At 51.0% G+C, this 12424-nt stretch overlaps 1 protein-coding gene across 31 annotated transcripts in view; it reads left to right on the top strand.

Moving 5' to 3' along the window:
* Positions 1-12424, top strand: part of Slc39a11 (solute carrier family 39 (metal ion transporter), member 11) — a 405350-nt gene that overhangs the window by 83537 nt on the left and 309389 nt on the right. For 9 of the 31 annotated variants that reach the window (XM_011249237.3, XM_011249235.3, XM_017314742.2 and 6 more), the window contains 2 exons: positions 4540-4658; positions 7115-7153. The exons of 1 other annotated variant lie outside the window; for it this stretch is intronic. In XM_011249237.3, the coding sequence (XP_011247539.1) occupies positions 4551-4658; positions 7115-7153 (147 nt within the window). In that variant the 5' untranslated portion in view covers positions 4540-4550. Of the gene's footprint in view, positions 1-848; positions 1079-1801; positions 1978-4539; positions 4659-7114; positions 7154-12424 lie in introns of those variants that run through there. 21 more of the 31 variants (XM_030246280.1, XM_011249239.3, XM_011249236.3 and 18 more) reach the window with 11 other exon arrangements.

Raw genomic sequence — 12424 nt, 5'->3', positions numbered from 1 at the left:
CCACCCTAAGAGAGTTCTTCCTTCATCGCTGCGAATACAGAGTGGTCCTCACTAGGAAGGCACACCGCTCTCTAAGAGGGTAATAGATGCCTGCTCTTACTGTCTTCTTTGTATACTCCAACTGCAGGCTGTTCTCCTGTCCTGAGTACTTTATGCTTGGGCTGCCAAATGCAACACTGACCACTCATTTAACTTTACATTTCAAAAAACAGTCATGACATTTGCATGTGTGCATCCCTTACAGGGCACAGGGCATACTTATAATAAGAAACTATTTGTTGTTTTCCTGACATTCAAATTGAACCAGATATCTGGCCTTCATTTTATTGCAGCTAAATCTAGTCAAGGTGTTTTCATAGAAGCCCTGGAGCGGAAAGCCTATGACCTGGGGTGATGCTTCGCATATGTGGCCCTCAGTGGGTCCTCAATATTGACATTGACAGGCTGTAGTCAGCAAGTGAAAGATTGCAAGCTCAAGTAGAATGCAGAGCCTGGGCATCCTTCTAATGGAAGGTATTGACCTTGAGAATAAAGCCATTGACCTTCAGAATGTTGCCCATCTTGACACTGGCTCCGTAGCTCAGTTAGGACCTATGTTGTCATGTTTAGGACATATGACAAAAGATGTAGACAACATTAAGTACGTCAGAACTGATCCAAAGTGCCCCTTCTTTGGGTGTCTGTAGCCTCCCCAAGATTTCCTGGGGTGTGTGCACTGCCCTAGGCCTTCGCCTTTGCATTTGTGGACTTGGGGGAAGGGGAGAGTGCTGCTTTTGCCCGCCCGCCTCTGTTCCTGCGAGCACGGAAGCCTGTGAACCTGAGACTTTATTCTCCAGGCAGGATTCGCCGGTTGCGAAGGGGCGGGGCCCGGCGGTGGAGGGCCACGTGTGCTGGAGTGAAGCAGGAAGTGACCGCGAGAGTGGAGCCGGGCGAGCGAGTGGCATCGGGGGCTGATGGAAGTGGAGAGGGGGCTGGAGAGGGCACCCTAGTGAGTCGCCTTTTCTCTCCTTCAGGCCCGGGGTGCCGGGCAGTCTCGAGAGTGTGCAGCGGCCTGGAGCTTGCAAAGGGGTGCCCTAAGGTGCAAGTCCTGGAAGAGCAGCAGGGGCTGTGACAGGTGGCAGGGGGAGGAGGGTGTTTGGGACCCCTCTGCTCCACCCTAGGATGAGCTGGAGACAGTGATGCGAAGCTCCTGAGTGCACAGCCAAGGGTCTCTTCATTCATTGTTTCATGGTGGTGTGTATAGGGGACAAGGGACCTGTGGTATCAGTGGCAGCCATTCGGAGGCCCCTCCCACCTCCACCTGTGGCAGGTCTGGGGGAGGCTGGAGAGCCGGCAGCATGCCTGCCTCCTGGAGAACTTTTTCATGTTCATGCTAGTGGTCCAGATCCTGAATCTGTCTCATGGGCGTCTCTGGTAAAGTCCGGTCCACGAGTTCTGTGCCAGCTCCCTTAAGCCCACGCAGTGCCTCGCTTTAACTAAACCAGCGTTTTGAAGTGCGGAGGCAACATTTAAAAGACAGGGAAAGAGACAGAAAAGGACAGAAGGAAATTTACTGGAGTCATGGGAGCTGGCTGCTCTGTGCTGTCAGCCCGCTGTTGGCTTCTCTCAAGTTATAGGATGGGTGGAGAATGGTCCCCTGTCCTGGTCACTGGTCCAGTTTATGATGTCAATATCCAGCTCTGGAGAAAGTCTGAAGCAGACTGCCTGGCAAGATTTAACTCCCCCATGGAGTTAAATAAGGTGCAGATTTGGGGAATCCCACAAGTGTGTGATGTCGCCTGCGCCCTGTGCTTTTACGTAGCTCCAACGGCTGGAGATGGAGCCCCTATGGTAGAGTGCTTGCTTACCATGTACAAAGCTCTGAGTTTGATTCCCCAGTACCACAAAAACCAGCTATTGTAGCACACTCTGGCAATTCCGGCTTTGGGAGGTGGAAGGCAGGAGGATCAGGAGTTCAAAGCCACTCTCTGCTACACAGTAAGTTCCAGGCTACATTAAAAAAAAAATCATCTAAGTAGCTCTCAAGAGGGACCAGACATCTGGCTTTCCACCACCCTTAGAGAGTAGCCAGAGTTTTCAAACAGTGAGTGGAAGAAGAGGCGTGCTGGGCTCACACTGTGATAAGTGGTGGGTGGCCAGGGCTCTGAGTTCTCAGGAACTCAGTTATGCAGTGAACTTAGAAGAGTGTTTTCCTATCTCTCTGGCCGCCATGGAGACGCACAACTCCCTTTGGTTTGATTTTGCTGGCTGGCAAATGGGAATCGTTTCTTTTAACCAGTAGCTGTCAAAAGACACAATGAGGTACTTGGGGGATGTTTTACGCTGTGATCTGTCTCGGATAGTGAGACTTGAGAGGATGCTAGCTCCATCTCGGTCTTTGTGTATGTTTAACATTTTACTCACAAGCAACTGGGAGCGATCAGTGTGTTAATGCTCTAGGATTTCAGCTAAAAAACAAACAAAAAAAATCCAACAAATTCAAAAAACAAAAAATACTCAAGTCTCTCATTTTTGTTTTTTGTTAGTTTGTTTTGTTTTGTTTTGACAAAGAATCTTACTATATGGCCCTGGCTGTCCTGAAACTCACTAAGTAGACCAGGCTAGCCTCAAACTTGCAGAAACCTGCTGGTATTTGCCTCTTCAAGGTCTGGGACTAAAAGGTTTCTGCTGCCATGCCCAGCACACACCACTCTTTTGAGGTTGACTTGACTCAGGGAGGGTGGAAAAGGCTATTTTTTTGCTTGATTTTTTTTTTCTTTTTAAAAATTTTAAAATGTGTGCAGTTGCTGTCTTGAGTTCCTCTGTCATGTGTGCCCAACCTGCACTCGGTATAGAGATGTGTGCAGCCCAACACAAAATAGTAAGCTTACTTAGACAATGTGAGATTTGGGGAAGGGTGCATTTTAAAACTACCTCTATGTGTGTGTGTTTTGCGGGGTGGGGTCGGGGGGCTTGTGCATTCCATGGTGCAAATGCCGAGGTCAGAGGAGAGCTGTTGGTTCTCTCCCTCAGGTGGGCGTCAGGAACCAAGCTCAGGTTGCCAGACTTGGCAGTTTTTCGTTATTTGCTTTTTTGCTTCTTGGTTGTGGGGTTCTCCAGTGTCATCGTCAAAAGGCTGCATATGCTTGGAATCCGAACCCATAAATGGTTAGACCTTAGACCTAGCATGGGGGCCCAGCGGGACTCATCTGAGCCCACAGCCTTTTCTGAGTGTGGGCTGTGCCCAGGGCCCTGTCCATACTCTGCCATGGCTTCCTCTAAGGGCAGCTGAGGGAACCTCTTTAGCCCTTGATATGCAGGCATGTTCAGCTCTGAGGGAGCCAAGCCAGGTGGGGTCAGGTCCAGCCCTGTGGATGCTAGAGGGCCGAAAGGGAACTGAATGAGGCCTTTGAGTTGATGCCCACACCTAGCTTGTATGTGTATGTGAGTGCCAGGACACACGGCCGCTTCGCAAGTGGACTTCTCTGCCTTGTAACTTTCCGTAGGCGAAGCCTGACATTTGCAATCTAGGACAGGATGGACAGGATATGGTCTCAGTCTTATAGTTCATTCTGAGGAGGTTCTCTGGGCCCATATGAGAGAGGGCCCTTTCTTTTCTTAGGGGACAGCGGTGCCCCTTCGCCGGCAGCAGCTATGCACAGAGCCGTTTATGGTTCTATTTCCTTGTGTTCTCTGACTCTCCTTTCTGGGTAAGCTGGCTCCTCCTCCTTAAGCAGGTAGTTTGCAGCGGATGGCCATGCCTGCTTTCACAAGGCTGTGGGAAAGTGTCTTCACCATTCTCAAGCAGTTACAAAGTTAGGTTATGGATGTAGGCAGGCCCCTATAGAAAACAGCAAAGATGTGTGTTTGGACATGGTGTGTGTGTGTGTGTGTGTGTGTGCGCGCGCGCGCGCGCGCACACATGCGTGGGTAGTCATAGAAGGCTTCATCACAGACCTGGCATGAGGTGGGCCTTAGAGGAGGCTCTTGGGTTTCGTGGGCAGGAGCCGTGGAGGGAAGGCCTCCCCGAAGGGGCTTATGGGAACGGAACCTTGGAGGCACAGCTGTCTGGGTTGTAAAGGTGCCCTGATGAGTTAAGTTGAATGGGAGCGTAGGGCCCAGACTGCATGCTGCTGGACTTTGGCTGGAGAGTCCATGGCGGTGGGAAGGTCTGTCGGTGGAATTTATGTTTAGCCAGGAGGCTGGCTTGGGGAGCCAGGAAGGTGTGACTGGGAATCAGATGGAAGGTATCTAGAGGACAGTTTGAGCTAGGGGCCTGTTCTTTGGCAGGGTCTGAGGAGAAATAGCAGGCAGGGACAGATGGATGAATGAGCGGGCCTCTGGGGAGAGCTTCCTGGCCTCTTTCTCCCAGTGTCCTCACGTCGCCTTTCAATGTCCCTGTGCTGGTACTGGGATGGTGAGGCCTGTTGCATTGGTTTGACTTGAATGTGCAGACCACCTACCCTGACAGAGGGCAGCTCAGGCAGTGACTTAGGACATGTGTATATCACAATTGGGGCCCCTCAGCATCTGCCTGACCCTCTGCTCTTCTGTGCACAGCAGTATCCAGCATGCTCCAAGGTTACAGCTCCGTGGTCCAGGCCTTGCTGGGGACCTTCTTCACCTGGGCAATGACAGCAGCCGGGGCAGCTCTCGTGTTCATATTCTCCAGCGGGCAGGTGAGTCGCTTCGCTTCTGGGGATTGGCAGGGACCCTTTGGTGACCTTTGGAACCTGCCCCTTGCCACACAGCACCGCCGGGCAGCGGCCACACAGGCAGGTGGTGGGATGCTAATTCTTCCCATCTTCCTTGTTTTCTCTCTGTTTCCTTACTAGGCCAGGGAGCAGGCACCCATTAGTGGTACACAAGCCGGGCATTGTCTTCCCCTCACCTGCCCCTGGCACCCAAACTCAAAAGGGCCAGGGGGTGAGGGAGTAGCCATTGTGCCTTCATTAACCTGCTGCCTCATTCCGAGCTCCCGTCTAATTCCCTGCACGCCCAGAGCAGGAGTACTACGCAGGGCCCAAGACGATTAGCTTTCAGGTGGAACTGCCCTCCCTGTGGCCATGATTGAGCTAGACAGTTGGTTAGGGGTTGTGGGAAGGAAGGGGTCTGTTTCTCTACTACCCCAGCCCAGGGCATTTCAGTCCTCCCCACTGGCTGAAGATCGGCAGGCTCCCCTCCTCAATCCCCTGTAGACTTCTGTCTACCCACCTCAGTCCCCACATGCTCTCCCCCCCCCCCCCAATGAATACTGATAGGTCTGCTTCCTCGTTCTCTCTCCTGATAACCTGTGAGCCTGCCCTTGCCATGAGCGCATCCCCTCTCCTGGATGAGCGCTGACAGCCACCTTGTCCATATGCATACTGAGTCTCCTCAGCCCTTCCCCTCATATGTCCTCCGTGCATCCTACAGAGAGCCCCCAGTGTCCTTAGTCACTCTCAGGCCATATGTTCTGGCCTCACATCCTCTCGAGATCTTGTGCATCTCCCCATCTTTTCTTCCTCTGCACCCCACATCCCTGGCATCCCTCATCCACCCTCCCTCTACACACACCCTGCCTTACTCTACACCACAAGCACAGCCTGTGCCCACCTCCTATGCCTGAAATCCCTTTCTCCTCCCACCCTGAGCTGCTCCCAGTTTCAAGCCCAGAGCTACTCATGGCTGTCTTGAAGAATGTAACCCTCGCCTTGCTCAAGGGCAGTTGTAGATGCTGCAGGAGTGGCCCATGAAGAAGGCAACTTAGATCTCTTTAAACACACTGAGCCCTGGATCTAGAAAGGAAAACTTGTGTAGAAAGTCAGTGTCTCGGGCCCCTTGTGTTATAGACCAGTTTGGCAGGTCCTGGCTCCAGCTATACTATCCTGCCTCCCACACTGCTGCCCCCACCCTAACAGGGGGAGGGTGGTTAGCACAAATCTATCATTTGGAGACTTGGGTCTCCAACTACACAACCAGGAATTACAGGGTACTCAAGATTTCAGTGCGTAAGACACCTAGGGAGGCCGAATTCATAGATAGGAATAGAATGGCTTTTGGCAGTAGCTAGGAGGAGGAAGAGAAGAAGAAGGAGGAAGAAGAGGAGGAGGAGGAAGAGGAGGAGGGAGGGAGGAATCGAAAACATCTTGTTTAAAAACATCTTTTTATTGGAATAGATGTACTCAGAAAGGTGCACATTTTATACCTATGCAGTTTGATTATTATTTTATAAAGGCCCATGTATCTGGACCTAGATCAGGTGCCAGCTTCTCACGGTCCCTTCAGGCTCCTTCCCAGTCACCACGCCCACTCAGACTTTCACTCCATGCAAAACACTCCCACGCTGCCCGTCTCTCCTACAGTGTAGACATCACCCCTGTTTGGCTGCTGCTGTCAGGTTCTCTGCTCACATAGCTGCTACTGTTCTGTGTTGGGCTGAATCTACCCTGCTCAGTTCCCAGTTTACTTAATGCTTCTGCCTGTTGTGTACATACATGCATGCACACACACAGTGTGTTCTTTGTGTGTGCAATGTGTGGGCATGTTTTCTCTGCCCTGTGGTATTTGGGTGTTCTTGTTGGTCTATCTGTCTTAAAGAGTCCTTAAAGAGGACTTTGTGCAGTCTCTGGTTTGGGGCTCTTGGTAACAGCGCGTGGATTTGGGGATTCCCAGAATGCATTTCTGTCATTTCTCAGCAGTGACGAGTATACTGCAGTCACTTGCTGTCAGTCCCACTACACGGCTTTCTGTGTGACGTGGCTGTGCCAGTTTGTGTCCCCACCCGTGTGACTGTTTGTGTTGCTCCAGTGTTCCTCACTAGCCCTTGGTCATTTCCACATTTTAGATCAACTACTTCCTAAGGGCATTAGGGGTGCTGGGTAAGAAATAAGGTGTGGGCCTGTGCATTCCAAGACCACCTCTCCTGCCAACTTCTGGTTGACACTGGAATGGGTGTCATGTTTAACTGTGTCCATGTCTTCCTCCTCCTTCCCCTGTTTTTGGCCCATTCTGTAAGGTCAGGAGGTCACCACCAGCTTAGAAGTAGGTCAGTGACCTTTGAGCCCTTTGGGCTTTATGACAGTCTCCGTACTGATGCCACACACACCATCCTGTGGTCCTTGGAGACTGAAACATCTCCCTTTTTCATTTGCAGAGGCGGATCTTAGACGGAAGCCTGGGCTTTGCCGCAGGGGTGAGTTCACAGTGGGTGAAGTGTGTTGATTCTAATCTTTCCCTCCCTGGGGCTGGTGCCAGCCCTTCTCCACACCCGTCCTGATGTGCTCTCTGTAGGAGCTAACTCCTCCTCTGACTGTCTTCACTCCCCAGCTTACGAGGTACTCTCTACTCTTTCCATGGAGAAGGGAGTGGTTCAGGACTTAGGAAATAAGATGACATCAAGACTAGCCTGATAAATGACAGGAATTTAATGTCTCCTTTTCTTCTCCTTGAAGGGCGTTCAAAAGGATTTTTTTTTGTATCTTTATTATGTGTATGTGTCGGGGGCGGGGTCTCGGGTGGTGTGTGCATCTGAGTACAGGTGCCCCCTCCACAGGTCAGCGATGTCAGACCTCACTAGAGCTGAAATTACAAGAGGTTGCAAAGCTCCTGCTATGGGTGCTGGGAATCGAACTTGTCATCTGTAAGAACAATATGTGCTCTTGACTGCTTCCCCGTCTCTCCAGCCCCAGGAATTTTTATTTTAGGTACTTTAAAGCACACAAGAAAAAAAAAATCACCCATAATCTTTAGCCTCACTACGCAGTACCCACCTTCAGTCATGATTGACACTTGGCAAATCTCATTTTATCTGTCTCCCTTCTGCCTTCTTGGGAGCTGAGAATGTTTTATAAAAGCAAATCCCAGATCCATGTAATTTCACCTGTAAATTCAATATGTATCTCAAACTGAGTGACTTCCTGTGAAACCGCGAATCAGTATGGCAGCGTCTCATCTGACAGAAGGCAAACAGCGATTCTTCTCTGTGAGCGAATGCCCGAGCCGTGTTCACATTCCAAGGGGGCCCCCCCGCGAGATTGTTCTGCAAGAGCGGATCCAAAGAGAATTTGCTGGCTGTTTTCTCTAAGTCGCTCAGGTCTCCCCCATTGCGACCCCCCCACAAGCTGGTAATTTGTTGGAGAAGCTGGGCCTTTTTTGTTTCTAGAAGGTTCCACATTCTGAGTTTGGTGGGTCCTTCTGTTCTTGATCTCTGCAAACTCAAGAGATAGTCCTAGAGGCTTAGTTCAGATTTTATCTTTTTTCAAAAATCATTTCAATGAGCCAATCGATTGTGCCTGCATGTGAGCGTACCTGTGCCACAGCATATGTGTAGAGGTCAAAGGGCAGCTTGCAGGAATTGGTTTACTACTACTGCCATGTGTGACCTGAGAATCAGACTCTCGTTTTTAGGTTTGAAGGAAAGCTTCCTCCCCTGCCCCCGCCCCCCCCCCCCCAGCAACTTTGCAAGCCCGGATTTTATTTTTCATGTGTGAGCACATTATGGTGGTGCTGTATAGTCCAGCTGTATGGCTGTATCAGAAGGCACAGACTGGGGGCTTTCTCTTTGAGTAGAGCAGAGCGCGGTTCTTACTGCCGTCTCCATAGTCCTTTGAGCTGGAAAAACTTGTTTTGGGGTGGGACCTCGCTGAAGTCATCTAAGCCACTGACTGTCAGACCAGAGCCTGTCCTTAGGGAACCTGGAGATTCCCAAGCTATAAACAGGTGCACAAGAGTTGTAGCAGAATCCATCCCTAGGCCTTCAGCTTGCATATATTCCTCTCCATAAAACTCCTCTGCCTGAAAATGCTCTGGAAGCCAGCTCTCTTTCCAGCCGTCTCCAGACAGAAGACCTCAGCCTTGCCTTATTTCAGCAGTAAAAACTCCTGGCAGAAGTTGAGATTTAGGGTCACATTACCCCCCTTTTAGGCATGCCTCCTGTGGCCTATGGACGGCTCATAAAGCCCCATTTTTCAAATGTTCGGTTACCACCCAACATTACACTTACAGAGCTGTGAGGGTTATTCCATAGCAACTTGGTAGGACTCTGAGCTTCCTGCCGAGCGATCCCATTTGACAAGCTGGTATGTTGTAATGTGTGAAGATCCTGAGAGCCCTTCTCCAGCCATTGTTCCAGCCTCACCTCAGGCTCCTCCACAGCACTGTTGTTAAGTGATGGGTGAGATCCTTAGGGTTGGCATCATGCCAGCCTCTCACCTTTTCTGTCTTTGGACTCAGCCCGACTCTCATGGCCCCCAAGTGCTAGCGATCTCTGAAGGCTCAAGGGTATTGTGGTGGCATCTCTGGCCCCAGCCTCCCCTTTGCCCCCTCTACATGTGCAGTCATGATGGAGGGTGGCCTGTTCAGCAGTTCTAACGCCTGACAGGCAATGCTAGGAGAACAGTCTATGGCGAGATGAGGGGGCGAGGCACAGTAGGGAGAGAGCCAATCGGGAAGAAGACAGATTATTGTTGTTATGATTGTATTTTTCCGTTTGATTTCACGCTCAGACTTCCAGTGTGACTGTAAACAGTGTGAGGGAGGGAATGACTTATGTCACCGTCTCCTCCACAGGGCTGGGATGCAGTGATGTTTGTCTTGGTGGAAGGGTCCCTTGCTTTCTCTTGCCCTAATGAGTACCCGGGGTGGCGTGACCCCTAAGGTCATGAGTCCTTCCTCTGTAGTCTCCCGAATAGTCACCACCCTTCTGCGTAGCCCACTCCCCCCATCTTGCTTGTACTGTACCCAGTTAGTGTGAAGGGGTGGCTTACCCCTAGCCTGCATTCCTGCCCGGCTCCCCTTTATTCCCCTGCCCTGCTTTGTAGGTCTGGGCCCACTGTGCAGATTGGCTACAGTATCCTTGGGATACTGTACATGGTCCTTATTGATCATGATGCCCCCATTGTCCCTGTAAGGAGATGGTGAAATTGATGTGAACAGGAGAGAAAAGGCCCAGAGATCAGGTATGGCTCAGTTGAAGAGCACATATGTAGCATGTACAAGGCCCAGGGTTCAATCCCCACCATTTCCCCCAAATGAAACAAACACCCAGAGATTCAGGCTACACTTTCACATGGCCCTCTGTATGTTGAGTCACCCCACCTCTGTAGGTTCTCTGTTGGAACTGGTAGATGTCTAGTAGCTGCCCCTTTAATGGTACTGGCTCAGGCCGGTGCTCACAAGATGCTCTTTTTTAGCACGACTGAGCCATGTCGCACCCGTCTGTCCAGCCAGTAGCTCCTCTCTCCATTCATCCAGCGGAAACCTGTTCCAATTCCCTCACCGTGTCAACTTCTGCCTGTCAAGAAGTTGTGATCCATGGGAGGGGTGTGCCAACCAGTCTGGTGGGCTAAATCCACCTGCTTCCTGTTCTTGTGAATGTAGACAGTGCACGGGAGCGAGCCACGCCTACATGTCACAGTGCCTGTGGCTGCTTTTGCATCACTGAGCTCCAGTTGAGCCTGTGGCTCACAAAGCCAGAGCTGTCCGTTCTTTGGACTTTAAAAAAAGTTTGCTGGTTCCTGAGGTGGTGTTGGGGGCTGGGTATTCCGAGGGTCTGGTGGCGGTGTGAATAGCCAAAAAGGAAAAGACCACTGCTCTGATCCACTGGGCCCAACTGTGGGTTCTAGAATGCTCTCTGGAGTGTCTAGTGTTCCTGAGTAGGTGATTTCCTGGGAAACGCTGGGTTTGTGTGGACCTTGCAGAAGAGGCTTGGTCCTTTTTCCTTCCTTCGCCGAGGTCCTGCGAAGCCTTCAGAGGATGGCTTTGTAGCGTAGTGTGGTGACTTATGCGGACTCTTACACCATTTTTCATGTCACCTAGGACACAGAGTTTCAGGACTAGAGAGATGGTCCAGTTAAGAATGTGTGCTGCTCTCTCAAAATACCTGAGTTTGGTTCCCAACACCCACATTGGGCAGCTCACAACTGACTCCACGGGGGTAGGGATGTGACTCCTCTGACTTCCCTGGACTCCGTGGGCACCTGTACTCTCTTGCTTACATCTTCACAGAGATACAGACATGCACAGAATTCAATTATAGTAATAAATCTTAAGAAGGAGGTCTCCAGAGATGGTCAGGGCCAAGGCGTTGTAATGGTCAATGTTGACTGTGAACTTGATGGGACGTAGGATCAGAGGGAAACAAACCTCTGGAAGTGTCTGTAAGGGAGCGTCTACAGCAGTTTACCAAAAGTGGGAAGATGCACCGCCCCACAGACCAGGGTCCTGGACTGACCACAGGGAGAGAATGAGCTGAGGACCAGCATCCCTCTCTTCTGCTTGCTGCCTGTGAAAGCAGGGGACTAGCTGCCTTTTGTCCTTGTTGTCATGATGTCCCCCCATCCCCTGCCATGGCCGACGGCATCCCCTCAGACCATAAGCCAGAATAAACCTTAAGTTGCTTTTTAACTGGGTATTTTGTCATGGCACTGAGAGAAAGGGACTAATTCCAGTGTGTAATGGGAGATTGTGAAAGCAAGCCACGATTTCAGCACAAACCCAGCTCAGTTTTACAGCTGCCTTTCTTAGCACTGGCCTAGCAGAGCCGTTTGCCCTGGAGCCTTTGGCTGTTGAGTTAAGTAGCCCGGGTCTGGGAGTGGTTGCCTTCACACCTATGTAGTAGTAGGCTGCATGTTGCAATCACATGGAAAGATTATATTAAGTTTTAAGATACATTTGTTTGTTTAGTCTGATTCCTGGAGGTCAGAGGGCAGCCTTCTACCCTGTGAGTCCCAGGGATCAAACTCAGGTTCTCAGGGTTGGTGGCAAGCACTTTTACCCACTGAATCACCTTGCTTGCCCTCACCTGGTGAGCTTTGATTGTGTCATACTTGCAGTGCCCCTGGGCACACCCTGTACTAACCGCATCAGCCTATCAGGCTGCTGGGAGCCAGTTGTGTGTGAGCATCCCAGTGTTAAGGGTTCCAGTCTCCTGGAAACCACGTTCTAATGAAGGATGAGCTGGTGTTTGGAGGAGTCAAGCTCCCCTCAGTCACCAGTCATTGTGAGCCTCAAGACGGAACACCATCAGTTCTTAGCGTTAGGATCTTGCCACGTTTCCAGATGTGGAGGACAGAGGCCTGAACTGGCTGGGAGAAGTCGGGAAGAAGCTCTTTGTCCACGCAGCCCTGTCTGCTGAAGGCCTTATAGCATCCATTGTGGACTTGCTAGATGACTGGCTCCCAACCCTGGTCCATCTAGCCTGGCAAAGCAGGCAGCTGCCATACCCCTGGCTCATTTCCAGCCGATCAGGCGATATTGGCCAGCCACCAGTCAGGAACACAGGCTCTCTTGCTTATTTGGCTCTTGCAAAAGAAAGAACAGGAGGCAGGAGCTTGGAAAACTCGAGCTTGGGGGTGAACTCCCCACCTGATGGCTGAGCGCTCATTGGATTACATAGCGTGTGTGAAATATCACAGGACTGGTGGGGACTTGCGGGAGTCATCTCTGGCTGGCATCAGACAGGGCA

This window comes from Mus musculus, chromosome 11 (genome assembly GCF_000001635.26).
Source record: "Mus musculus strain C57BL/6J chromosome 11, GRCm38.p6 C57BL/6J".
Taxonomy (NCBI): Eukaryota; Metazoa; Chordata; class Mammalia; order Rodentia; family Muridae; genus Mus; species Mus musculus.
The sequence above is the reverse complement of the archived record's forward strand: the minus strand, read 5'-3'. Positions and strand labels throughout refer to the sequence as shown.